This window comes from Gymnoscopelus microlampas, assembly GCF_963454915.1.
Source record: "Gymnoscopelus microlampas genome assembly, chromosome: 8".
NCBI lineage: Eukaryota > Metazoa > Chordata > Actinopteri > Myctophiformes > Myctophidae > Gymnoscopelus > Gymnoscopelus microlampas.
Genome location: NC_139945.1, coordinates 47,186,683 through 47,213,010, shown reverse-complemented (window position 1 = coordinate 47,213,010; position 26,328 = coordinate 47,186,683). Strand labels below are relative to the sequence as shown.

Sequence of the window (26,328 nt, the reverse complement as noted above, 5' to 3'; positions counted from 1 at the left end):
CTATGCCTAACCTTAATCTTAACCCCTAACCTCAGTAAAACTATGCCTAGACCTAACCTTAACCCTAACCTCAGTAAAACTATGCCTAGACCTAACCTAACCTTCCCATTTCGGTGCCCGGATTTCCCCTAGTGCCCACTCTTCCAAGGTCTGGTGCCCACTCTGTTTTGGTGCCCATATTTCCATAGTGCCCACTCTTCTCACTCCAGACTGTCCACTCTTCCGGGTAGGCCTACCCACATTCCCCTAGTGCCCACTCTTCCTAGGTGCCCAGTTTTCCTTAGTGCCCAGATTGTTTTGGTGCCCACATTTCCTGTTACATCTGGGCCATGGTGCCCACAAGTGCCCATAGATATTACAAGTTATAATTAAGGCCAGTAAAGTTATGAAATAAAGGCTTATAAATAAGCCCCGGTTGATACATTTGTCTCTTGCTGTCATTCCATTGCTGTCATCGCTGCACATGTAAGTAGGCTACTCATCAGTGGTGGAAAGTAACTAAGTACATTAACTTAAGTACTGTACTTCAGTACAATTTTGAGGTATTTGTACTTTACTTGAGTATTTCCAATTTCCACTACTTTTACTTCTACTCCACTATCTCGGATCCAAATATTGTACTTTTACTCCACTACATTTATTTGAAAACTAGTTACTAGTTACTTTGTAGATTTTGATTATTATTAGAAAACATACATTAACCACTTCGGCCTTATATACATTTGGCCATTTGAAAATTTGAAAATAGCAGATCTACAAGCTCTTGTAGTTCAGCTATTTTCAAAATATTTTTGTATACGTTTAAAAACTTGAAATGGGATATTCTGCATAATGAGTACTTTTACTTTTGGTACTTTAAGTACATTTTGGTGCCAATATTTTTGTACTTTTGATGCCAATATGTTCAAGTACATTTTGAAATCTGGACTTGAACTACTACTTGTTACAGAGTATTTCTATATTGCAGTATTGATACTTTTACTTAAGTAAAACATGCTAGTACTTTTTCCACCACTGCTACACATGCAAGTATATTTGTAAACACATTTAATATACAAAGGAAATCCAATGTGTTTTAAATAAGGCATAATCCTAACAACAATTTGAGAATAATTTATACAAGGCAGACCAAAAAAACAACAACTGGGTCAGACAGACCTATTCTGCTCTGTGTCACCTGTTTCCATGACAACAAACAACTAGCCAATCACAGAGATCCCGCCCTCCAGGTTATGGGATCTAAAACACTTACGGATACTACACAGTGTTGCCAGGTCTGCTTATTATCAGCGACTTAAAGCTACTTAAAGTTGCTTGTAAAAATGTGTAGTGGCGGGTTGCAGTTTTTTTGGGGGGGGCTTGTTTATAAAGTGTATAGTTGCTTATTTGGGCTTGTTTCTTAATGTTGGTTAAACCAGTGTTTCTCAAACATTTCCATGTCAAGGACCCAATGAAATTGTCCGCGTATCCTTTAACTCTATGACGTATACCCATCTGAAAAAATGTTGTTCAAGGGACCCCCATACAAGATTTGTGTTATTAAAATGCTAACAAAATATTCCACATTTAACAAGCTCACAGCGTGTTGCACAACGCATTGTGAGCTTGTAGATCTGTTTCCTATTTTCAAATAGCCGACGCAAGGTCTCATGTAGCCATGTAGTCTCATGTTGCTTCTTTTGGGCTTGTTTTCATAGACCTGGCTGCTTATTTCTCTCGCAGAATCTGGCAAGTGGCAACGCTGATACTATAACGGTGTAATAACGGTGTAACAGCTGTGTACTACGGAAGGAAGGCTCGACCACTGTTGCAACTTTGAGTTTGCACTATTTTTGTTCGACTGAGGCGATCAACTGACTGCAGGTACATCAAACTAACCCTGTTTACCGTTGTGTAACAATAACACACTAACATACTGTACCAATAGCTATAGCAGTCATGCTAGCAAAAACAATGTAACTTGTGTTGTGACAGCTGTGATAGTACAGACATCTTCTACTTTTAAAGGCCCAATCTGGGATTATTCTAAAGATAATTGGGGTTATATTCACACACATTTTAAAGATTTTGATTTGTAAGACTAGGAAATATGCTATTTGGAAGGTCTTTACCCCAATCATGAAACAAAATGGGTTGTTTACTATCATTACCAGACAGCTTCATTACAGCAAGTAAAAGTATCAATACTGCAATATAGAAATACTCTGTTACAAGTAAAAGTCCAGAATTCGAAATGTACTTAAAAGTAAAAGTACAAAAGTATTGGAATCAAAATGTAATGTAATGTAAATGTAATTAAAATATTGTGAATGTCCCATTTCACAAAATCTCAAATGTTTAAAATCTATAAAAATCTTTTGAAAATGGCAGATCTACAAGTTCACAATGCGTCGCATCGTGAGGCATTGTGAGCTTGTAGATTGGCTATTTTCAAATGGCCAAAATGTATATAGGGCTGAAGTGGTTATGTATGTTTTGTAATAACCAAAATCTGCAAAGTAACTAGTAACTAAAGTTTTCAAATAATTGTAGTGGAGTAAAAGATATTTACAATATTTGCCTCTGAGATGTAGTGGAGTAGAAGTAAAAGTACTGAGAACTAGAAATACAGAAAGTACGGTACTTGAGTAAATGTACTTAGTTACTTTACACCACTGACAGCAAGTACAGTTTAACAAGCATGTATTTCTTATTTATAGTTATAGCGCTAGTCTTAATATCAATTAAGCTGAGTCGATAATCTATTATAAAAACATGTCCACACGGCACATTTTTTTGTTTGTTTGTTTATTTGTTTGTTTTGGGGACCACCCATTTGTTTAGGTTTATATCATTGATGGGGACTTTAAATCTCTTCTATTATGTAGGTATAAGTCTTCACTGTTAGTTATTTAGGGACAGGCATGAACTGAGAATTGCTGTTTGTTTACCCAACTGAAAGTGCTAGCTTTCTTTGTGTGTTTCTGAAAGGCTGCAGGGTGTGCATAACAAGCACCTCGCCTATTTTTCTACCGAAAGAATGTAAATGACTGTTTTCATCAGATGTTACTGGGCCACCATGTTCTATCAACAATCTATTTGCCATGGACCCATCAATAGTTTAGCCTGTTAACCTGAGATCCCCAAATACCTAGAAAGTCACACCCAATTAATGGCCTCTCTCACCTCTCAGTCCAAGATGTCTGGAGAGCAGCTGGTGGTTCAGCGAGCGAGGAAGGCCTTCCAGACAGGTAAGACTAAACCTCTGGAGTTCAGACTCCTCCAGCTGAGGAGCCTGCACCGGTTCATCACAGAGAGACGGAGAGACATCGCAGACGCTGTCAAAAAGGACCTGAATAAGGTGAGGTCTAATCATGACACACCAGTGCACCAATGTAGGCTTGTGACCGGGGCACTAGAAAACTGGGCACTAGGGAAATGTGGGCACCCGGAAGAGTGGGCGCTAGAGAAGAGTGGCCACCTAAACAGGATACTTTGTCTGGATTTGTGTCCACAGAAAGTGTTTTGCATGTGTCTGTCATGCATTTATGTGATAAAGACGGTACCTTTTTTTAAAGGTTAGTTAAAGTTAAGGTTAAGTTTAGGCATAGTTTTACTGAGGTTAGGGTTAAGGCTAGGTTTAGGCACCAGTTTACTGAGTTTAGGGTTAAGGTTAGGTTTAGGCATAGTTTTACTGAGGTTAGTTTTGAGGTTAGGTTTAGGCATAGTTATGATGATAAATTTGTGCTCATTCACAGGTGATCTAGCTATTCAATGCCAGGTAGGTGGCCATTAGCACGTTTGATCACAGCATTTGTTTATGCAAATACATTGAAAGAATGAGCATGAATGGAACAACCACAAACTACTGTAACATTGTCTTTACATGCTGTTATGTGTTAATTTGTGAAGCCAATGCAAAGACGGAATGTCAAACAAGTTTCCTCATTAGAGCTGTTCTTACTATTTCAGCCCCCAAACCAGGAACACGGTTGACACGTGCACAGCCATTCATGCACATTCACACACGTGCAGATGACCGTAGTCGTTACATAGGCTATTACTGTTTGAGATATTTGTCGGGACTCGATGCCTCCTTGTTCATACTTATAGCTTATTTGCACCAAAAATAACCAATCTATAAGCTCACAACATCAGTGCCTTCCCCCCAAAATGGACCCACTCTTCTCACCCAAAGTGCCCACTTTTCCTGGTGCCCACTCTTCCTTAGTGCCCAGTATTCCTCCCAAAACGGTGCCCAGACTACCCTAGTGCTCACCTTTCCTGTATTCGGAATCATTAAAAGCTCTTCTCACACCTTCTTCTCAGAGTGAACATGGAACTGAGCTGTTCGAGACTCTCGGCCTGGAGGCAGAGATCAACGTGGCTATAAGTAAACTTGCAGAGTGGGCCGCCCCTCGACCCGTGGAGAAGAACCTCCTCACAATAGCAGACGAGGTATACGTCCAGCCGGAGCCCCTGGGAGTGGTGCTCATTATCGGGGCATGGAACTACCCCTGGGCTATCACCCTTCAGCCGTTGGTCGGAGCGATTGCAGCTGGTAACTAATATGCAAATTCAGTAATAGATAGGTGATTAGATAAGCCACGTGCTTTGAGCAGTCACTAGTTCACAGCCTCTGAAGAAATGATTATTTCAGCTCTGTGGTTAATGCTGTTGCCTCACAGCTGGAAATGACTAGGTTTGAATCCCACTGGAGGCTGCCTGGGGCCTTTCTTTTTGCATGTTCTCTCCATGTTCACTGGAGACACTTGAAAAAGACAGAAAGGGTTGAAACGTTGTATCTGCTGTTTGTCGCAAATAAAGAACTTGGAGCATTCAAAAGTGAGTTCCGAGCCCCGCTTTGATTTCACTGGGGTTTCCTCCCACTAAAAGACATACAGTATATGATAGAGACTCCTGCCACTTCCCTTGCCCAAAAAGGCACTGGCCTTATAGTTGGAGCTTGGGTGCTAGAGAAAGGCTGCCACTGCTCTTAATAGTTAGGATAGGTGGATCAATTCAAGTTATGTGTAATATATTAATATACTTGGAAATAAATACATTTAACTTAACCTATACTACTGCATAGATTATTGCAGTAGTCTATTGCACTTGTTTTTAAGTGTTATTTTTTATTAGACTTCTGGTTGAATGGTCTTGTGAACAGAAACCAGGACATTGTGTCACAACAGCAGACTGAGATACCAGGGTTCCTCTGAAGTGATTTATGAATGTTGATGGAGGAGGAAAAATGTATTGATTATTTGTGAAATGCATTCACCTCACTTTAGACAATAAAGAACTGCCATAACCCACTGAGGTGAAATCATAGTTTCAGCTAATGTACTGCTTTTCTCCTTTGAACCTTTAAGGAAACGCAGCTGTAATAAAACCTTCTGAGGTCAGTTGTCACTCGGCCAAGGTCATGGAGGAACTGCTCCCTCTCTATTTAGACAAGGTAAGGCTTGTACACTCTCATTGATGTGTAAGGAACAACTGTCATGCATGCTTTTGTATGTAAAATCTGTGGAGAATGAATGAAAGGTTGATTATGAGTATCCATCCATGTTCCCTCATAGGAGCTGTATCCAGTGGTGACAGGTGGAGTGTCAGAGACCCAGGTTCTGTTGAAGCAGCGCTTTGACCACGTCTTCTACACTGGGAACGGCACAGTGGGTAGACTTGTGATGGAGGCTGCCGCCCGCCACCTCACCCCTGTCACTCTGGAGCTGGGAGGAAAGAGTCCCTGCTACATAGATAAGAACTGTGACCTCAGAGTTGCCTGCCGGTAATCTGCCACTATTAGTAGTGATATACACTATTATTTAACACAGAAGTATGTATGTAATTTACCACTAATAATAGTGATATACAGTACTGTTTAACATAGACAAGTATGTATGGTACTCTACCACTGATAATAGTGAGACACTGTACTGTTTCACATAGAGAACTAGAAAAAGTGCTCCTCAGAGCACAGGTCTCCGCCAGGTCAGGTAGGTTATTGTGGGCCAGCAATGTTCAGAATTTGCCAATCAGGATGGAATATAAAAATCGGACAGAACCATCTTGATCACTTGACTATAGAGATAATGTGTACTGATTTGCATGATGTTCGGAAAAGGAGTAATATAATATATAGGAGTAATATAAAAAAGAAAAATTGGCCTCCTGGTGGCGCTAAAATAGGGCAATGTTAAAAGGGTGGCGTTTGTTCTTCAACGTAGTGCGAATGTGTGTGCAAAGTTCCACCACAATCGGACGCTGTGTTCATGATTTGTGGCATTTTGTTCAAAACGGGCCACTCCTGCAAACTTTAGATGTCAATCAGGATGGAATATGAAAAATCAAACAGATCCATCTTGATCACATGAATATAGAGATCATGTGTACCGATTTGCGTGAAATTTGGATACAATCTGAAGGCTTAATCTCAAAATATGTGTTTTACATAAGTCGGCCTGGTGGCGCTATAAAAGGCTAATGTGAAAAATGCAGGGCAGATGTTGGCCTCCAGGGAGTAGGCATGCAAAGTTTCACGCAGATCCGTGCAGTTACAGTTAAAAGCTTTTATAGCGCCACCATGAGGCTGATTTGAACATTTTCAAGTGGCATTTCTTCCTTGGCCTAGTGAGAATGTGTGTGTGAAATTTCACGGAAATCGCAAGCTGCGTTCATGATTTGAGGCATTTAGTTCAAAATGGACCAATCCTGCAAACTTTGGAAGCCAACCTTAGCCAATCAGGATGGAATATGGAAAATCAGACAGATCCGTGTTGATCACATGACTATAGAGATACTGTGTACTGATTTGCGTGATGTTTGGATAAAATCTGTAGGAGTAATATCAAAAAATGGGTTTTGCACACATCGACCTCCTGGTGGCGCTTTAACAGGGCCATGTAAAAAAAGACTGGGCCAGAGGTTCTGAATTGGCATCCAGGAAGTGTGTGTGCACAGTTTCGCAGCGACCGGGCCAACGGTGCCGGAGATAAGCTGTTCACAGACAGATGGACACACGGACACACACACGGAAAAAACATACTCTCTCGCCATGCCTTTCGGCCTGGCGGAGACAATTATGTATGGTAATCTACCACTGATAATCAGGGGTCATTATCATGCCAGCTTGTGATGGACATTATCATCAACATTATTTTTTTTTCCACAGACATGCAAAATAAGTGGTCAATAATTTGACCAGAAACACAAAGACTTAGCCCTAAATGTATAATGGACTCCATAGTGTCTATTCCACTGTGCTACATATTTTAAAACGATAGTATTTCTGCATTAACCACTTAGCCACTTGACTTGTCCAAGTCTATTCTGTGTTTGGGATTTCCATAATTGAGTCTTATCAGTACAGACAGTGAGTCCATGGCAAAAGGACCACTTAGCTGAAAAGGTGAGTGGGTGGCTGGGTGCGTATTATACATCATATAGCTATAGAGAGATTTCTGGCTTTTCAATGAACAGTGTTACTTGAGGACATGAGGAGATCAAGTTCTACCAGTTGTTTGGCAAGGTAGCTTCAATACTTGTGGTTTACATTAAGGTGAACAGGCATTATGTTGATGAGAAAGTCTAAGGTACAGTATGTATAAGATATGTACATGATGAGTTATTATTGAAGGGCACAACGTTTAATTGAATTGATTGTGGAGTGTCTTATTATATTGGACACTTTGAAACACTTTCTCAACTGATGAAAATCTCCTTTGCCTTGGTAGTAAATAGCTCCTTCTGAACAGATGATATGCCATCTGTTTTTTTGCAATCATGTACGGGTACCATGTGCAATACCACAAATCTCCCGCAACATATTAATGAGCATGTTATCCCGACACTTTACGAGTCACGAAAATGATTCAAATACATTTTTAAAGATTAGATTGTGAATATTTAGAATATGTTTTTACATTATAATGAAAATGTAGGCTATATTTGTTTGAAAGAAAAACAAAATCAAAGAAAGTGCCATGGGACATATAGACAAGTCTTGCCACGGACACGTTTGTCCATGTACAGACACTTTCATGACCCCGGTGTATAATATGCACCCACTCACCTTTGCAGCTAAGTGGCCCTTTTGCGATGGAAGCAAGACTCAATTATTGAAATCCCAGTCACAGAATGGACTTGGACCATGCCACATGTAATGCCTGTCTCGGACTGCCACCTGCCAGCAGTGTTGGGCAGTAGCGAGCTACAAGTAGCGACGCTACATAGCTTAACTACATTTCCCAGTAGCGTGACGGTAGCGTCGCTCCTTTTGAACCAAGTAGCGTTTTCTGTAGTGTAGCTATTTTTAGACCCAAGTAGCGATGTAACGTCCATCATCGCTACACGCTATTCTCACTGGAGAAAAGTTGACTAAATAGTTTTGTGAAGAAAAAAGAAATCCACGGAGGTGATTGGTTGGTTTAGATATGACGACTCACGATTGGGTAAGGAACATTACGGGTAGGCCAATCAGAGTCAGCAAACTCAGCATAGGGCGGGTCATGCATGCCAAACCAGGAAGGAAATCAAAACAGACCACCAGTGAGACCAGCGAACCCTTTTTCTACCCCTTGTTTTTCAGTAGCGGGGGGCGGGGAGCGGGGGGCGCCCTAGTCCCTACGTCACATCCTAGACGGATAGCTCCGCCCACACTGGGCGAGCGCTGTCAGTGCAGCGGAAGTCGATGCGCAGACGGCTTTGTTGTTGAAGCCCGACTGACGCACGCTCATGAGAAACAGCAGAAATGAAATCTGGCGAAAACAGTTGCGTGCATTAAACTTTAAAGGAAACATGCAGTCTAAATATATAATAAAGTCTAGGTGTAATATTTAGAGAAATTCTAAGTTTCAAACGCAAATTTTATTTTTAATTTAACCAGTAAAACCACGTTGAGACACAGTCGCAAAAGTAGTGGTGAGACAGCTGTTTCACTCATCTAATATAACAGTTTATACTTAGGCTGTCGTGAAAGTGTAATATTTAGAGAAATACTAAGTTTCAAACGCAAATTTTATTTTTTACTTAACCTTTATTTAACCAGTAAAAACACGTTGAGACACAGTCGCAAAAGTAGTGGTGAATTAGGCAAATGGATATTTATTATATATTTAGACTGCATGTTTCCTTTAAAGTTTAATGCACGCAACTGTTTTCGCCAGATTTCATTTCTGCTGTTTCTCATGAGCGTGCGTCAGTCGGGCTTCAACAACAAAGCCGTCTGCGCATCGACTTCCGCTGCACTGACAGCGCTCGCCCAGTGTGGGCGGAGCTATCCGTCTAGGATGTGACGTAGGGACTAGGGCGCCCCCCGCTCCCTGCCCCCCGCCCCCCGCTACTGAAAAACAAGGGGTAGAAAAAGGGTTCGCGTGAGACCACATGAAGTGCAGTCCGCGATCGCTGTGGGATCCATAATAACGTGTCCGCAATACTTTTCAGCTGTGTGTGATACTTTTAGATGGATCATGCAGTAACAGAAACGTCTATCCACCGTCCCAGCCATGGCTGTCGAAAGCAGCCACAGAGCATGGATCACAGACGATATATTATAACTCTATGATCACAGACGGAGCCAGCTAGTTTTTTTAGCCATTAGAAGCAGTGTTGCCAAATTGTGCGAAAGAAACAAGCAACCAGGTCTATAAAAATAAGCCCCAAATAAGCTGATGAAAAGCTTTACATAACCATTGTCAACTGTTTCCAAACAGCACACAAGTCAATGCCCTTTTTTTTTGTCAACAGATAACTAATAGTAGATAGCTGCTATTTTTCACTTTAGGCAGAAAATGAATAATATTATGGGGTGGGGAAAAGAAAAGGCAAACTAAAATAAATACATACAGTAGGCTACATAAGAGGGAAAAGATCATCTAGAGCAGTGGTTCTCAATCTGTGGGTCGGTATCCCCAGGGGGGTCCCCACATGATTTTTGGGGGGGTCCCCAGATGACAGTGAAGTGACCATTTATGGACTTTTAAGGCTTTTTAATACATTAAAAAAGAGAACAAAAAGTAGACCATTACAATCAACAAACTATATTATAAAAACTGTGTCAGATATTGGCCAAATAGTCAAATAATATAAGAAAGAGGCAAACATTTGGAAAATAGCAGATCTACAAGCTCACAACGCTTCGCATTGTGTGGCATTGTGAGCTTGTAGATCTGCTATTTTCACAATTTGTATCTGTGGAACCAAGTCAAACTAAATAATGCCTCAACTCCTACATTCCAAGTGCTTGTCAGGGTGGGGGGTCCCCAGTTCAAATATTATTATTTTGGGGGGTCCCCAGTTCAAATATGATTATTTTGAGGGGTCCCCAGTTCAAATTTGATTATTTTGGGGGGTCACTGCCTGAAAAAGTTGAGAACAACTGATCTAGAGCAGTGTTGATAATTCATATCTTTTATATACATTTAATACAGTCTAAATTGATCAATTGATTTTACTTACAAAATGAGGAATACTTAGGAATATTATTTGAAAATGTCAGTTTTGTTTGACATCACACATTATACATTATAATAAACAATCAAACTGGGCAGTTTTTTGCCTGCCTATTTGTTTGGTGGAAAGTTGTTCTTGATCATGAAGTTGATAAAAAAAAAAAAAAAAAAAAAAAAAGTAGTGTCAATGTAGCTAGCTACTTTTGCCATGTAGCTTGTAGTGTAGCTTACTACATTTCTCTGACGATAGCTTCCGTTGTAGCTGAGCTACATTTAATCGAGAGTAACTAGTAGTGTAGCTTGCTACATTTTCCAAGTAGCTTGCCCATCACTGCCTGCCAGTATATGGTGGATTAGTTCACTTAACGAGTTGGTATATTGAATCACCAGTGGGTGCAATTTGTATGTACAAGCTCAAGAACATGATAACAAAAGTAGTATTGTGTAGTTGGTATTCTTTTAGGGAAACTGTAAATGCAAATAATGAAGCTCCTTCAAGTGGTACTTGAAGAAAAAGTAAAAAAAATCTAAATCTCAAGGTGTTCCTTCACTTCCCATTTCAGAATCCTAATTGTATACTGGCAACAAGGACACTGCTGTATTGATTAGCTTTGTCTTGAGGACTATGTATTTGTTACAGCAGCGCTGAGTGAAGAATCTGTGTTTTAAGATTATTTATTTTGTGTGCCCCTGAAGGCGGATCACATGGGGAAAGTTTGTCAACTGTGGTCAGACGTGCATCGCCCCTGACTACATCCTGTGTGAACCCAGCATCCAGAACCAATTGGTGGATGAGATCAGGAAATGTATTAAGGTCAGTTTGAAATTAAATGAATGGAATAACAATGTCCCATTAGCATCCCATCCACCACATCCAGTCTATGTAATTTTTGCATAACAGCAGCCACTGTGACCTCAAGTGATAATGGTGTATTAGCGTTACCTACGTGTCCCAAGATTCTCTTTAGCTCCTGCTCTGTCACTTTAGGGCTGTCGCTACTAGTTGGCAAAATGTTAGCTCTGGTCCATAGTGTTAGAAGGAGTTCACCTTAACGCTATGGTACTTTCGAGCCGTTGCCCGAACACCCGCGGTTGCGCAGGCTGCGCAGCCTCTCGTCTTTAGTAAAAATAAAAAATACACTTTTGCTACTCACCAAAACAAAGACTGTTTTAAGATGTTGAAAGCCTACTTTCTTTAGTGGGAACCCTCGAATCCCCCCACCTCACGTCTAAAATACACTTTTTGGCCAGAAAAGTGTATTTTAGACGTGAGGTGGAAAGTGTATTTACATTTTTTACTAAGGACCAGAGGCTGCGCAGTCTGCGCTACCGGGGGTGTGCATGCAACGGCTCGAAAGTACCATATCGCTAAGGAGAACTCCTCATGCTATGGGTACCAGGCGAACACAACAAAGTGAGTGAAGATAACATACAATGAACATCTTGTCAGGCAGTACAAGCACAAATCGCTATTCTTGTTTTACTGCTTTGCTTATCGTTTTTATGTATGTAGACATCACTTTATTACATTAAATTACAGCTAGATTTAATTGGTTGCACTCAACCAAGTAGACCTCTAGTAACAAAACCTGTTAAGTCTATTGAATTGAGGAAGGACTTGTCTTGTAATTACATTAATCTTTTTATTTGATTGGCAGGAATTTTACACAGAAAACCCTCAGACTTTTGATGACTATGGACGCATCATCAACCAGCGCCACTTCAAGAGGGTCATGGCTCTCATGGAAGGGAGCACTATTGCAATTGGCGGGGACAGCGACGAATCCGAATGCTATATAGGTGTGTGGCATGTGCATGATACAGATCAATGTCACTGTGTGTATAGAGTAGACTGACCTTCTTTATTTGAGTCATCTTTTCTTCTTCTTCTTCTTCTTCTCATCATTATGCCTCCATGTGTGCAGCTCCCACAGTGTTGAGGGATGTGACTGCTGAGTCTAAGGTGATGCAGGAGGAGATCTTTGGACCAGTGTTACCCATCATCACAGTGAGTGGTGTTGACGAGGCCATCCAGTTCATCAACGACAGAGAGAAACCTCTCGCAGTCTACATCTTCTCCTCAGACAACAAGGTAAACCACACCACCAGTTCTCTTAACAAACTAAACATTATGGCATCCAGGTGGTATGGAGGTACAACCCGGGTCCAGATACTCCAACAAACACATTTGGCAGGATTCACAAGTGAATCAAGACAGGGACTGTGTCCTTCTCACTGCACTAGTGACCCCTGCTGGTTGTCTGAGCGCCTTTTCAGCAGGGAGGAGAACTAGGGAAGATAGCATCTTCCCCAATCCTTATTACACTGCTCCTTGCTGTTAGTTAAAAAAACGTGACTGACTTAGTCTGGGTGGTATGTGATATTCTATGGGGTTGATAGCGACCGGGACCACAATACACATTGGGAATTGGCATTGACTAAATTGGGATAAAATGAAAAGGATAAAAAGTTCAAAATAAGAAAACAAACAGTAAAATAAAATATGTTTACAAAATGACAGTAGTTCACGTTGCACTGTTCCATTTATGCTGTATGCTACTTCCTCCACTGACAGCTGATCAGAAGAGTGATAGCAGAGACATCGAGTGGAGCCCTATTGGCCAACGACTGCCTGGTCCACTTTACTGTCAGTGCTTTGCCCTTTGGAGGAGTGGGTGAGTATGCAGAATCAGTGTCATGTTTTGCCCATTGATTGTGACTCACAGTATACTTGACATAACTGCTGACCATTTTCAGAGAGAGAGAGAGAGAGTGTGAGAGAGAGAGAGACTCCTTTATGTGGGCAGCAGAGTGAATATTTCAAACACTAGATGGCAGTAGAATAACAGCTGCCATATTATTGTTTCAGATGTTGAATTTCAATTGCATGGATTAATGTTTAATTAAAGGCATATAAGCACGTCATTTACAACTCAAATGTAATTACCCTTTGAACACCACCCTGGTAATCTTATCTCTTGGTTATTACAAATTTTAAGTACACAGTTTTTGGAACTTGTACTGTTTTTTACGTAATTCAGTGTCATTGAAATAAAGTGATCCTTGTCCTAGGTAACAGTGGTATGGGCCGTTACCATGGTCAGTACAGCTTCGACCAGCTCAGCCACCTACGCAGCTGTCTGATCAAGAAGCTTAACATGGAGGGGGTTAACGCCATGCGTTACCCTCCACACACCGCCAAGAAGATGGGCTGGGCGCGCTTCTTCCTGCTCCAACAGGTCAACCCTGGCAGGCTGCGACGCATGGCCCTGATGGCCATGATAGCAGCCTTGGCTGCTTTTGTGGTTCAGGTACAGTGTAATAACTACTGGTCTGATGTGTGAGCGGTCTGTTTTTATTCTGTATGACGGGATATGCGGATGGGTGACTTTTCCCCATGCTAGTGGCTGATTTCAAGTTTTTAATACCATCACTTCTTACAGTATTTCTAAGACAAATTACGACTACAGATCACGGTTGTTAATGCTGGACAACAAAATATTTTTGTTTCGGTTCAAGCTTTAGATCTGTGTAACAATTACAACGGCACAATTCACCTCCGGCTAATACAGTAATGTACTGTACACTATGTTGTCAGTCTGACACCTGACACATTACGCATAAAGTCATCACTGATCCTAAGATGAGATATTATATGGAATCGTCAAGATAAACAGAAAATGAAAAGTCTTTTCACCACATTTATTGTGCAAAACACAAATATGTTTCAACCACATTTGATCTAAGTCAGGTGAGATCATGAGATAAGAAGCTTATTCCCAAAGGGTCATTAATCAGTCAGTCAGGAAATATTCATGGAAAGTAAAGGAAATATGAATCTGAATGTCTTTGAATGGAAAAGATATAAATGTCATATCTTAAATCTCAGTTATGTGCAGTGTGGCATAAAGACATGGCATAAAGAAAGGAGGGGGGAAATGAGTGCGACAGATTAATTGTTCCCTGTAATTCAGATCATACATTTAGATTTGACCTGATTACACTTCAATTATTGCTTGAAGAGAATCCCAGTAGCCTACTCATTTCACAGCAGGATATTTATGTCATGACTGTGTTTCGCCTTTTTAAATCCTGGGAATGACATTTTTCCCCATGATAGCCAGATGTGAGTGTGCCCCACTCCCACAGCACCACAGACGTTCACACAAGAATGGCCTTGTCTCTACCAGACAATGTGTGGTGTTGTCCAGGGAAATTCAGCCACACAATGCTTTATGATCTTCCTAGCCCCCCCTCTCCACCCCAGCCGGTTTAATTACCCAGCATGCTTCACTCCCCTCAGCTAAATGACCCTTTTGTTTTGGTCAACTATTTACCTTTGTTGACATCTACACTCGTTGCTTGTGGGAGCAGCTAAATTGACTTTAGCCCTGTGTAACCAGTGATTATGGTTAACTTTAGTATCTTGTGTCTTGTGTTTTCTTAGCAGAGGTTCCTTCGAGGACACTGAGGAGGACAAGCCGGTACCCAGGCGGAAACTTCTTCTTTCGACACTTCCTGTATTGGCTTTAGTCATTTCATCTTTATGTAGCAACATGTTTTATTATCACATCATGGTACTGGTTTGTTAAAAGGTGGTTCTTATTTTCACATGTTGAATTATGTCCTGAGGATTTCATGTTACACTGAATACGAGAACATGCTGCTATAAGTTTTACAACGTTATGAATGTTTGCCAGTTTTCTTTTGTATGAAATGTTTTATGTATATCAAGTTATGAAATGAGGTAACCTTGTAAATATTTTTTTTTTTCTCAAAGTAGGCCTATACTGTCGGTCTCAAAATTCCATCTGTTACAATGCAACAATTATACTTAAGTATACTTACTTGTATGTATTTCCAAGGTCCAATATGTATTTTCAAATATATATTTAACATACTTTTGTATATCTTGAAACATACACTAATGTGAAATATATTATTTTTGATTTCCAACTGTCAGAAGTGACACCACTGTAATGGTTTGCATTGACAAACCATGATGAATTGTTCATTCATTAATATTTAAATCTGATTAAAAACAAATCTAAAAAAAACTTGACTTTTATGAAATACATCACATTGTCCTGATATGCTGACTTTGTTTTTGTGTGTAAAGGCTATTCATGTAAAGACCTATTTTTATGGTTGTTAGCTGGAATTATGATTGGCAGCCTAGCTCTCTCCTAAGTGCCCTTATGACTGTCTGGACTGGCACCTTTGATAAAGATTACAGGGGGGGGGGTTATTGGGCTTAGCTTTCGGTAAATTGACCTAAAGATGAGCTTACATAGCCTACTGTAAAAGTAACGATAAGTGGGCTGTTGTCCGTTGGAATGCATATATGAAATAGGCATGAGAACTCATTAATTTATACAACTGTAGTTGTATAAGTTAATGAGTTAATTCTTTTGCCTATAATTGTATCAATGTTGCCGATCATAAATGACTGAAGTGACTTCCATGGTAATTTCACCGGCGGTAAACTGATACCAACGGCATGTGAACGGACAACAAAACGCCGTTTGTCCGCCGATCGCCCACAGACACGTCAGTCAGTCAGTGAGCCAGTTACAGGGACGCAGTGGGCGCTGGACTGACGTTGTGATGATATCTGATCCTGAGTCTCCAGTCAATGGCCAGGGATTTAAACAGCATTCATTTCACACACACACTCACACACTGTTTTGACAGCAGGAATATCTATTTAACCTTTGCTCTCATAGACTTCGGTAAGTTTTATTATTGTTTGTCTTTAAATGTCTCGATTAATTGAATACACAGGACCTTAATGGAAACAAGCCATGAGGGCTTATCTGGGTTATCCTTTTAGTATCCTTTTGTATAAATCTGTACCTGTGCCTTGTTTTTGCAAACTGTTAAGAAAGTATTCAATCAATCAATATTTCTTTACCGAGAAATATTAGCAAATTAGCTTTTTTTTATTATTGCTTTCAAATAAAGTAGGCATATTCTATCTATCTACATTTCAGTAAAAAAATAAATAGATATTGGTGGAAATGTTCGAGGTGAAATAGGCCTACAAAATCATACTACATTTAAAACAAATAGTGGTGTGTTCCTGAATGCTTTTATCTCAAGCAAATGAGCATCATGTTTTCTAAATATTGATTTACACCCAGCAAATGACAACTTTTGCATGTAGAAGAACAACTTGGATCCAGATGATGGAAGATGATGGAAATCCTTTCAATGATTTCCTATTGTATAAAACTGAGATGCACCCCCCCCCCTGTCTAGAGCTGACTGTGGCTGTGCTGTAGACAGTGGTATAAAGTAACTAGTACTTTTACTCAAGTACTGTACTTTTTTTTGGTATTTTTACTTTACTGGAGTATTTCCAGTTTTCAGAAGTCTACTTTTACTTCTACTCCACTACATCTCAGAGGCAAATATTGTACTTTTACTCCGCCTACTAGTTTGTAGATTTAGATTAATTGCAAAACATACACAACCACTTCAGCCCTATATACATTTCGGACGTTTGAAAATAGCCGATCTACAAGCTTGTAGATCTGCTATTTTCAAAGGATTTTTATACATTTCATACATTTGAAAACTTGTGAAATGGGACATTCTGCATAATGAGTACTTTCTACTTGAATACATTTTGATACCAATACTTTTGTACTTTTATTCAAGTACATTTTGAATTCCTGCATTGCAGTATTGATACGTTTACTTAAAGTGAAACATGTGACTACTCTTTCCACCACTGGCACAGTAGACAGAGGCTCACATGGATAGACAGGCTGTTAACCGGGCGAGGGAAGCCTTCCTGAGTGGCAGGACAAGACCCCTGGAGTTCAGGCTGCAACAGCTCCAAGGCCTGCAGAGGATGCTTAAAGACAGACAGGCTGAGATCGCCACGGCGCTCAAGCAAGACATCAACAGGGTGAGTTGTATTATACATCGCCACCTGTAGGAGACAGGTGCATTTGTTATGGGGAGACACATGTTAAAAAAAAAGAGGACACATTGCATTACACTGGTATGAGAAGATGTCGATGTCAATAAAGCAATAATGCATGTCTAACAGAGTGGTTCACAACCTCAGCCTGATGGCCTGAAAGTCTAATATCTCCCCTGAGCTATAGGGAATTCCCTTTGGCTTAGTGGTTAAGATGTTGGCTTTTCCACGTGGGAGATCCGGGTTCGAATCCTGGGCGTTACACATGCCTCAGCTATTAGATAAAAGCCAGGTTATTGTAAAGTCACGTACCTACCGTACTCAGCAGTGAATATTGCAGCTACATGAATTGGCTTCACAATTAGCAGTCAATGACTAGAACCCACAACTGAATATCAGCCCATTTAGTTTGGTCAGAGATGAAGTAATAATACTGTCATCAGTGTTTTAACTCCATATTCCTAAAGCACTTTTCACACCAATTTGTGTCACCAAGTTGTATTTCCTCCCTCAGAGCCAGTATGACACACCTCTCTTGGAGCTAAACGGCTTGGAGGCAGAAATCGAGCTGGCTATATCTAAACTGGCGCAGTGGGCTGCCCCTCGGCCCGTGGAGAAGAACCTCCTCACCATAAAAGACGAAATATACATCCAGCCAGAGCCCCTGGGAATGGTGCTCATCATCGGGGCATGGAACTACCCCTGGGCTCTCACTCTGGCGCCTCTCATTGGAGCCATCGCTGCTGGTAACCAGGCTTTTCTCTCTGTTCTTGACTGATTGAATACTTTATTAGTCAAAAATGTAAATAGCACGAGGTACCGTCAGACATAAGGCTAACACAAAAATGTCCTGGGGACTTGTTTCCATTGTGGTCCTATGTATTCAATTCATCAGAATAGCATACAAAACATTATATGTACAAAGGTCGGATAAAAAGGGGTAAAAAAGTGTCTCTATGCCCTCCCTCCACCCTTCCATACTTAGTCATCAATAAGTATTCAGTCAATAAGATTTGAATGAACGGAAAAGTATTGACAGAAAAAAACAAATTATTAATTCTTTCCACTTGTTTAACCACACTAGATTAACAATGGAGAACTGACTATTGTTTTGCAACGCTGGCCTTCAGAATATGGCGAAAGCCGTCGCCTAGACTGAACCTGCTCTGAGCTGGCAGTAACCCAGAGACCTCCATATTATTGTCCTATCATCACTTGTGATGTCATCCCATTCATAGGTTCTCATTCTGTGTGTGTGTGTGTGTGTGTGTGTGTGTGTGTGTGTGTGTGTGTGTGTGTGTGTGTGTGTGTGTGTGTGTGTGTGTGTGTGTGTGTGTGTGTGTGTGTGTGTGTGTGTGTGTGTGTGTGTGTGCGTGCGTGCGTGCGCGCGTGCGTGAGTGCGCATGTGTTTGTGTGCAGGCAATGCAGCTGTGGTGAAGCCGTCCGAGCTGAGTGAGTACTCGTCACTCCTCCTCCGAGGTCTGCTGCCTCGCTATGTGGACCAGGTCAGTAGCCAGCACGCTCTGCTATTGTTGTGAGAGTAGCGTTATTGTGGAATGTGAGTGCAAAGTAGGACTATTGTTTTGCCCTCACTGTTCTCCATAGTCTACTTGAATCACAACACCAACACAGTTCTTCACAGCATACTTGGTATGGTTTCTAACTAAATGGTGCCATATACAGTGTCATAAGAAATGTAATTCGGCAATGGCCAGGTTAGCATTTGACACATTTCTTTGAAGAGGTCTGGTTAAAAGCTGAAGATGTGGATATGTGGAATGCTGATTGAACAGCTGGGACACAGAAAGGATCTGTTCCTATAGGCCAGCGAGGGACTTAACTTCTAGGGCAGATGCAGCCAGGCGCAAGGTTTATTACCGAGGTCTATCCAGAGGGAGAGAAGTTATCCACAATCACATACCCATAGACTTTAGTCACAAAGAAACAAGAAATGTATATTTGACCAATGTTTGATCAATGACAACTTACAGGTAAGTCACACTTGGCTGGTCCTCGTTAAATAGGAAACTGGTACATTTACTTTTTAATCAATAAATGTAGCATCCTGGCAGGATGGTTTCACAGATAATAACCACACTTGACATCTGACTTTAAAAAACTGTGATGAAAAGACAGCACATGTGAAAACCTAACACAAAGAAAAATTGTAATCAAGCATGACATTTAGGCACCAAAACTGATCAATTATTTTTACAACAGTAACAAGATATTGATGGATCTATAATCTATATCATATTCAAGTAAAATGACCACCATCTCTTGATAAAATAGATAAAATAACAATAATAATAATTATACAGAATACACTAAATGGCTCTACAGGTCGTTTTCATTATTGAATCTCATCAGAAGTCTGAATATATGTCAGTGATTTGTTGATGATCTGGTTTTTCAGGAGCTCTACCCAGTGGTGACAGGTGGAGTGTCAGAGACCCAGGATCTGTTGAAGCAGCGCTTTGACCACATATTCTACACTGGGAACCCCACAGTGGGTAGACTTGTGATGGAGGCTGCCGCCCGCCACCTCACCCCTGTCACTCTGGAGCTGGGAGGAAAGAGTCCCTGCTACATAGATAAGAACTGTGACCTCAGAGTTGCCTGCCGGTAATCTGCCAGTAGTAATAGTGATATACACTACTATTTAACATAAAGGAGTATGTATTATGTAATTTACCACTAATAATAGTGATATACAGTACTGTTTAACATAGAGGAGTATGGTAATCTATCATTAATAATAGTGATATACTGTGCTTTTTAACATTGAGGAGTATGTACGGTAATCTACCACTAATTAATAGTGATATGACGTGCCATTTGCTTCCCCATGAAGGGGTTTAGTTTATTTTATAATAAAGAGCTGGCTCGCTGAGTCGCTGTACATGATCAGGAGGATATTACGCAGCATGAATGAATGAATTAAGGCATCAGAATGCCTTAATTTAATTTTTTGTTCAACAAAGCCGTGTAATAATGTTAGGCTATTTCTGCCAGACAACTCACATGAAACAGTCAGATTTATTGAGAATAAATGGCAGTATACTGTATTCAGACTAAATTATTATTATAAATTATAGTTGATTTTGGTGTCTAGGTAGGCTCAAAACTTTCACTGCAAGCATGCACCTTAAAGCTGGAGAGCAGGGAATGAATGATAGTAAAGGGGAAATCTAAAATCTGTGCCTATACAGGTGGATACCGAGGTAGAGGGGTGATGTAATGCAGTAGTACGCAGCAGCAATGTTGCAGAACTGGTTGCAGTCTAGAGCAGTGCAGCAGCAACATAGGCAGAGTGAGAGTGAGCAAGTGCATTTTACTGATTAAATAGACCACCTTATAACAAAGGCGGACCGAGTATCACATGTTTGGCAGTACAACTCTAGTTGACTGCCTGAAGTAGATAAATGTAACATTATATCTATTTTCACTGCTTACCTTTATAGTTTAAGTATAGAAGCACACTCACCATGCGTGTGTATACTCATAACAGCTGTATATGTGATTTACTGACATATCCTCCTAAGAGATCATTGCCATTTTGTCAGATGGACACGAATTGACACAGCCTTAGTTTGTCCACAGGCGTATCACATGGGGAAAGTTTGTCAACTGTGGTCAGACATGCATCGCGCCCGACTACATCTTGTGTGAATCCAGCATCCAGGGCCGAGTGGTGGAGGCCATTCGACAAACCCTCCTGGTAAAATGCCAGCCTCATGGATATTTATTATTATGTATTTTATTATTTTAACCACATGTGTAATCACAGTGCGAATTTGGTATCCCTATTTTGGGCACGTCATTATAAGCAATAATTGTCGAAAATGTTGAATATTTCTCAAGAAATGTTCAAGAGTTGACACCTTGAATGAATGATAAAATAGAGCTTAGGTGGGTAATGGACACTTAATTCAGCAACTAGCTGCTCCTCTCTACACACATGCTCTCATCTCTGATCAAACCTGTTCTCAGTTCTGCCATATCTACATTAATTTACCCTGATATTTATGGCCTTGCTTAGTCATTGGGTGGAGCAGTCGTATATTATTCAATTATCTACCTATCTGGAGCGAGTTTAGGCTTTCATCCCAGCCCAACTCTACACCAGCTGATTTCTCTATTTGGTTCCATCCACTATGAGTGTTAATTAGTGTCACATGTTGTCACATTTCAGTTCATTATTTAAAAACACACCTCTATAGTCTAACTCAAAACTTCAACAGACACTCTTTTTTTCAAATGTAGGAATTCTACAGCGCAGACCCCAAAGGTTCACCAGACTACGGCCGAATCATCAACCAGCGCCACTTCAACCGTGTGATGAATCTGATGGAGGGTTACACAGCTGTGGTGGGAGGGCAGAGCGATTCCTCACTGCGCTACATCGGTAGGATGTGTTTTCACACTAGGGTTTCGGATCTAGACCCAGATCCACAACTGTGCGTACCGTACTCGGAACGGAACAGTGAATCCTGAGATTTACCGTTCCGTTCCTGAGTACGGTACGCAGTGTTCACACTAATCAAACTAATCACAGTGTGAATTTGCCCTTATTCACACCAGCATTGGTGTACCCAGCACTGTTGTGAAGCAGTTTATTAATGTTTAATGATGAAACTATGAGGCGACTTCCGCCCGTGGGAAGCATTTCCCACACAGAATTGTCATTGAAGGCACAAGGAATCTTTTCCCAATCTTTTCCCACATTGCAGGAAAAACTTTACCGTGTAAACGCGGTAAAGCTTTTCCGGCAGTGGGGAAAAGCTTAAAAAAACAAAAATGCCTTCATCGATAATTCCGTCAACAGCGTCAGCAGACAGAACAGGTAATTTATCATTACAGTTTACAGTTACAGTTACAGTTTAGGCATTTAGCAGCCGCTCTTAATCCAGAGCGATTTACAGTAAGCAAGGACACAAGATAATACATCATAATACTGTACATCATAATACATCTGTAATGGCAATTTCCAGCTTTCAATGTTCCAATATTGCACATTACTTCAACAGGTGGTGTATGGAGTGATCCTATGCAGTAGAAAAGTAAAAAACATAACAGATGGAAGTCCAGTCCAAAAATCCAGTTTTAGGTGCATTTATTGTAGTTGCAGTTTGTTATGAACATACCATTGAATATTGCAGGGTTATTTCTGTAGTGAATCTTTGTATTGTGGTCCTGTCTGCCAGTTTTTCCTTGCTGCTGGTAGAAATGGTGTGGCTCCTCACCACCATAGACTGTATAAAAGCTCACCACCCTGTGTCCTCTGCACTAACTAATCAGTGCACCTGTGACCCTTTAAGTAACACCTAGTGCTGTTCAAACTAGAGCCTGCCACCCAGTGTCGCAATTGGTTAGACCTACAACAAACTACCAATTACAGTCTCCCATATTTGAATACTGGGCCCTGATTGGCCACCCACGTCTTCTGGAGAAGGAAATGGATTCTCAATGGAGCGGTGCCAGACCCAAATCACAGAGTGCAATTTTTTTTTGCACTCGCAGATTCGTCTGGTCCCAGACTAGTAACTGGGTGCCAATGGCTGCCAGTTACTAGTAAGCTAACATATGAAATGTTCAGTTTGGTCAAAGGATTGTGTCATACTGAACATAACGATAGCACGGTTTAAGCTAGCCTGGGTGCCAGCCTGCTTCGCTACGTTCGGCGGATTTTTTTTTCTCTCTGCGCTTCTCAGTCTGGAATGCCTCCTATCTCCAGGAGGCGGGACACAGCAGCCAAGGTTCGAAACCTACCGTGGCTTCTGATTGGTCTGTGGTGCGGGGCGGGACAAAAAAAACGGTGTGATCGTTTTGATTCGTCTTTCGTTTGAACAACATCCAATCAGCAACGACGTTGCCTAACGTAACATATGTAGTTCCAGTGTAGTTCTACAAGACGAGTCAATCGGGGGCATTCCAGACTGAGAAGCCCAGAGAGAAAAAAACATCCGCCGAACGTAGCGAAGCAGGCTGGCACCCAGGCTAGGTTTAAGCAGTCATCTGCCAATCTCGAACCCAGAGACACACTGAAAAGGAAAAACAGCGACCTCTGCTGTTCGTTGCAGTGCAGAATCTGTTCTTGAGAGATTAGTCATCTGCTAACTTGCAGCTGTGTACTTCCTGTCTGTAGTGTTGACCTTGTCTCTCCACCCCATCCATCCCCAGCCCCCACCGTGCTGAAGGACGTGCCCCCCCACGCCAGGATGATGCAGGAGGAGATCTTCGGACCTCTGTTGCCTATAGTGACGGTCAGTGACATGGACGATGCCATTCGCTTCATTAACGAGAGAGAGAAGCCGCTTGCCCTCTACATCTTCTGCTCTGACAAGAAGGTGAGAGAACATTTACCACCGACGGTCCACAAAAGGATAAACATTCAGGCGATAGAGAGCAGGCAATGCAATCCCTTCTGGGCTCATATGGGGCAGAGGCGCTTTTACCTTGTTGAAGACATAAATCTCACAAACGTCACATTTCTAAGCTAGTCCTGTGCATGTGTGGCTACTGCACTGCTATTTGTAAACAGTCCAAAAGTTGAGACTGGTGGTATTTCAAGACATATTTTCAAGACAGCGTTGGCCATAGATAGTTCAGTAGATAGGCCTATGTGTCGAAGTGTCCCTGAGCAACAGCTCTCCCCATGCACTCATCAGAGCCTTTTCCTGGGTGAAGCAATATAAGTAATTTCCCCCCTGGAGACCAGAAAATACCCCCTTTCACGTTGAAAATAAATGCAATTATACCACATTTTATGGTCATAATATACCAAAGATAAGCATCCGTTAGTTTATCAGGTTTTGGCATTTGTGTGAAATTCTCCTTCACTCATGCAGATATTTCTTCCATTTCACTCCATCTTTCTCCTCATCTTTCAAAGGCAGTGAAGAAAATGTTGGATGAAACAACCAGTGGAGGAGTGACGGTCAATGACGTCATGATGCACTACACTATGAGCTCTCTTCCATTCGGTGGTGTCGGTACGTCTACTTTAAACTTCATGTTCAAATACACTTCCTGGTGTGAAACATTGATGGATTTTTGGTATCCATATCTGTATCCTTTTAGCGTGTATCCTGTTACCGGCTACGGTAACAATTTAATTTCCCCTATATCATCAGTGCAATGTTTTACTTATTATTAGCGGATCCTATGGTCTTCCTTTGTTTTAAGTAAACGATCCCATGTGTAACCCTGCAGGAATTAATTCAGTATACATGTTACCTTCATTTAGTTAAGATGATATATACACTGATGAAGACATATTTCTTTTGCACAACAAATGGTCCTAATCTTAGAGCAAAAGACACAGTGGTTGAAGCTCAGTAACATGAACTCTGTTGACCACTGCAGGTCAGAGTGGCATGGGTCGGTACCACGGTAAACACTCCTTCGACCAGCTCAGCCACCATAGGGCATGTCTCGTCAGGTCCCTGGGCATGGAAAGCGTCAACCTGGCACGGTACCCGCCTCAGGACCGCCAGCGAGCACGCAGGGCCCGGATGGCCCTGAAGTCGCCCATGATCGACTTCTCCAAAAAGACCTTCGTCTGGGCCGTGACCGTCTCTGTCATTGCGTTTGGCCTCTTCATCACCCTACTGGTGATTCTGTTAATCGCAGCTGGGCTCAACTGCACCTGTTGGTACTGGCGAGGGTTTTACACCTATTGGTAACACTTTGTATTAAGGTCCTTGTAATAAGCATTAATTTTTAGGTAATACGTTTTTTTATTTTTTATCTCATGATCGGCATCTTAGTGCCTTAAACACATGTAGCCGTGGTATGATCATGATATACCATGGTGTTGCGTGTATTTATGCTTTCATAACATGGTTGCCAGCATTAGCAACAACATTCACTGTTCAATTTTAACTTCACTTTTCTATTAATGTCAGTGGTTGCTATAAACTGACTGCTAAGACAAGGAACAAAATGAAATGGGAGTAACAGAGGTAAAATACAATTGAGATAAAGACAATAAGGAAAACAGAACATAGATGTAGCATAAAAAGTTAAACAATAAACTATGAAAGAAAACAATAAAACATAACTTAGAGCACAGTCATGTACTTAAGTTTTAAAACTTGATCAGTAAAATATTAAAATGAATTCTAAAATATACAGGCAACAAGTGCGGAGAGGCCAGGATGGGAGTGATCTATTAGAATTGGTTAACTGCCTGGCTGCTGCATTCTGAATTAGCTGGACATATGAAAAGAATTACAATTAGTCTAACCATCTCAAAGTCAGGACTGTATTATAGAAACGTTCTTAAACTGGAGGAAACATTGAATTGACCTTAGACACAAACAGAGCTCTGATTCAAAAAGAAAAAATGCTCATTACACTGAATAATGCTGGTCATGCCCTGAAGGGCCAAATAATACGTACTAAAAAATATGCTGCAGTACCATACATGATTATGTGACATTTTGCCTGAGAGACATTCAAAGGACAATTGACCTGCCCAAAACAAGCGGGAATAAAAGCATTAGTTGCTGTCTTACATTCTTTATTGTTAGAACTTTCGACCCACCAATAAACGTTAATGCTACTATCATTTAATACAGTTGGTCACAGGTGAAGGTCATGGTAAATTAGTTTAGGACAGTTCAGGACAGTGAGAGGGGTGGTTTAACAAAAACAAAATAATAACACTGATTAACAGCTGATCTTAAAGTAACACTTCACCCCAATTACTCAACCTTGAAGCATTGAATTCATGGAACAAGGAACGCGGCTGGGTGTACTCGTTTGGTTCAACACAAGCTCAGTTCACATGCACGAGCTCGCCCAGGCATGCTCCTCGCTTGTGTTAGAGTTATATTTATTTTTGATATAGCTTTGCTATTGTTAATCTCTTGGACCCCTATTTTCTTCAATTCATCAAGTATTCTCTTCCTTTTTGGATTCTTCATTTACTGTGAAGGTAATTTTGGTGGTGGAGGTAAT

The 26,328-nt window shown here is 41.0% G+C and overlaps 2 protein-coding genes across 3 annotated transcripts; both read left to right on the top strand.

Moving 5' to 3' along the window:
- The first annotated feature begins 1,739 nt into the window (after positions 1 to 1,739).
- Positions 1,740 to 15,467, top strand: LOC311050236 (aldehyde dehydrogenase family 3 member A2-like). Of its 2 annotated transcripts, none has more exons than XM_084064231.1 (11): positions 1,740 to 1,863; positions 3,173 to 3,340; positions 4,309 to 4,540; positions 5,355 to 5,440; positions 5,562 to 5,770; positions 11,127 to 11,244; positions 12,089 to 12,230; positions 12,356 to 12,522; positions 13,006 to 13,105; positions 13,503 to 13,741; positions 14,881 to 15,467. In XM_084064231.1, the coding sequence occupies exons 2-11, from the start codon at positions 3,179 to 3,181 to the stop codon at positions 14,899 to 14,901; spliced, it is 1,476 nt and encodes a 491-aa protein (XP_083920357.1). In that variant the 5' UTR covers positions 1,740 to 1,863; positions 3,173 to 3,178; the 3' UTR covers positions 14,902 to 15,467. The 2 variants fall into 2 exon arrangements, with proteins under 2 accessions (XP_083920357.1, XP_083920356.1); XM_084064230.1 differs by having other exon boundaries at positions 14,878 to 15,467.
- Positions 15,468 to 17,190: 1,723 nt separating this feature from the next.
- On the top strand, positions 17,191 to 25,344 carry LOC311050235 (aldehyde dehydrogenase, dimeric NADP-preferring-like; the record flags this gene model as incomplete). The annotated part of the gene is made up of 9 exons (XM_084064229.1): positions 17,191 to 17,346; positions 17,876 to 18,107; positions 18,781 to 18,866; positions 19,778 to 19,986; positions 20,965 to 21,082; positions 21,628 to 21,769; positions 23,545 to 23,711; positions 24,257 to 24,356; positions 24,730 to 25,344. The coding sequence occupies 9 exons, from the start codon at positions 17,191 to 17,193 to the stop codon at positions 25,047 to 25,049; spliced, it is 1,530 nt and encodes a 509-aa protein (XP_083920355.1). The 3' UTR covers positions 25,050 to 25,344.
- Between the last annotated feature and the right edge of the window lie 984 nt (positions 25,345 to 26,328).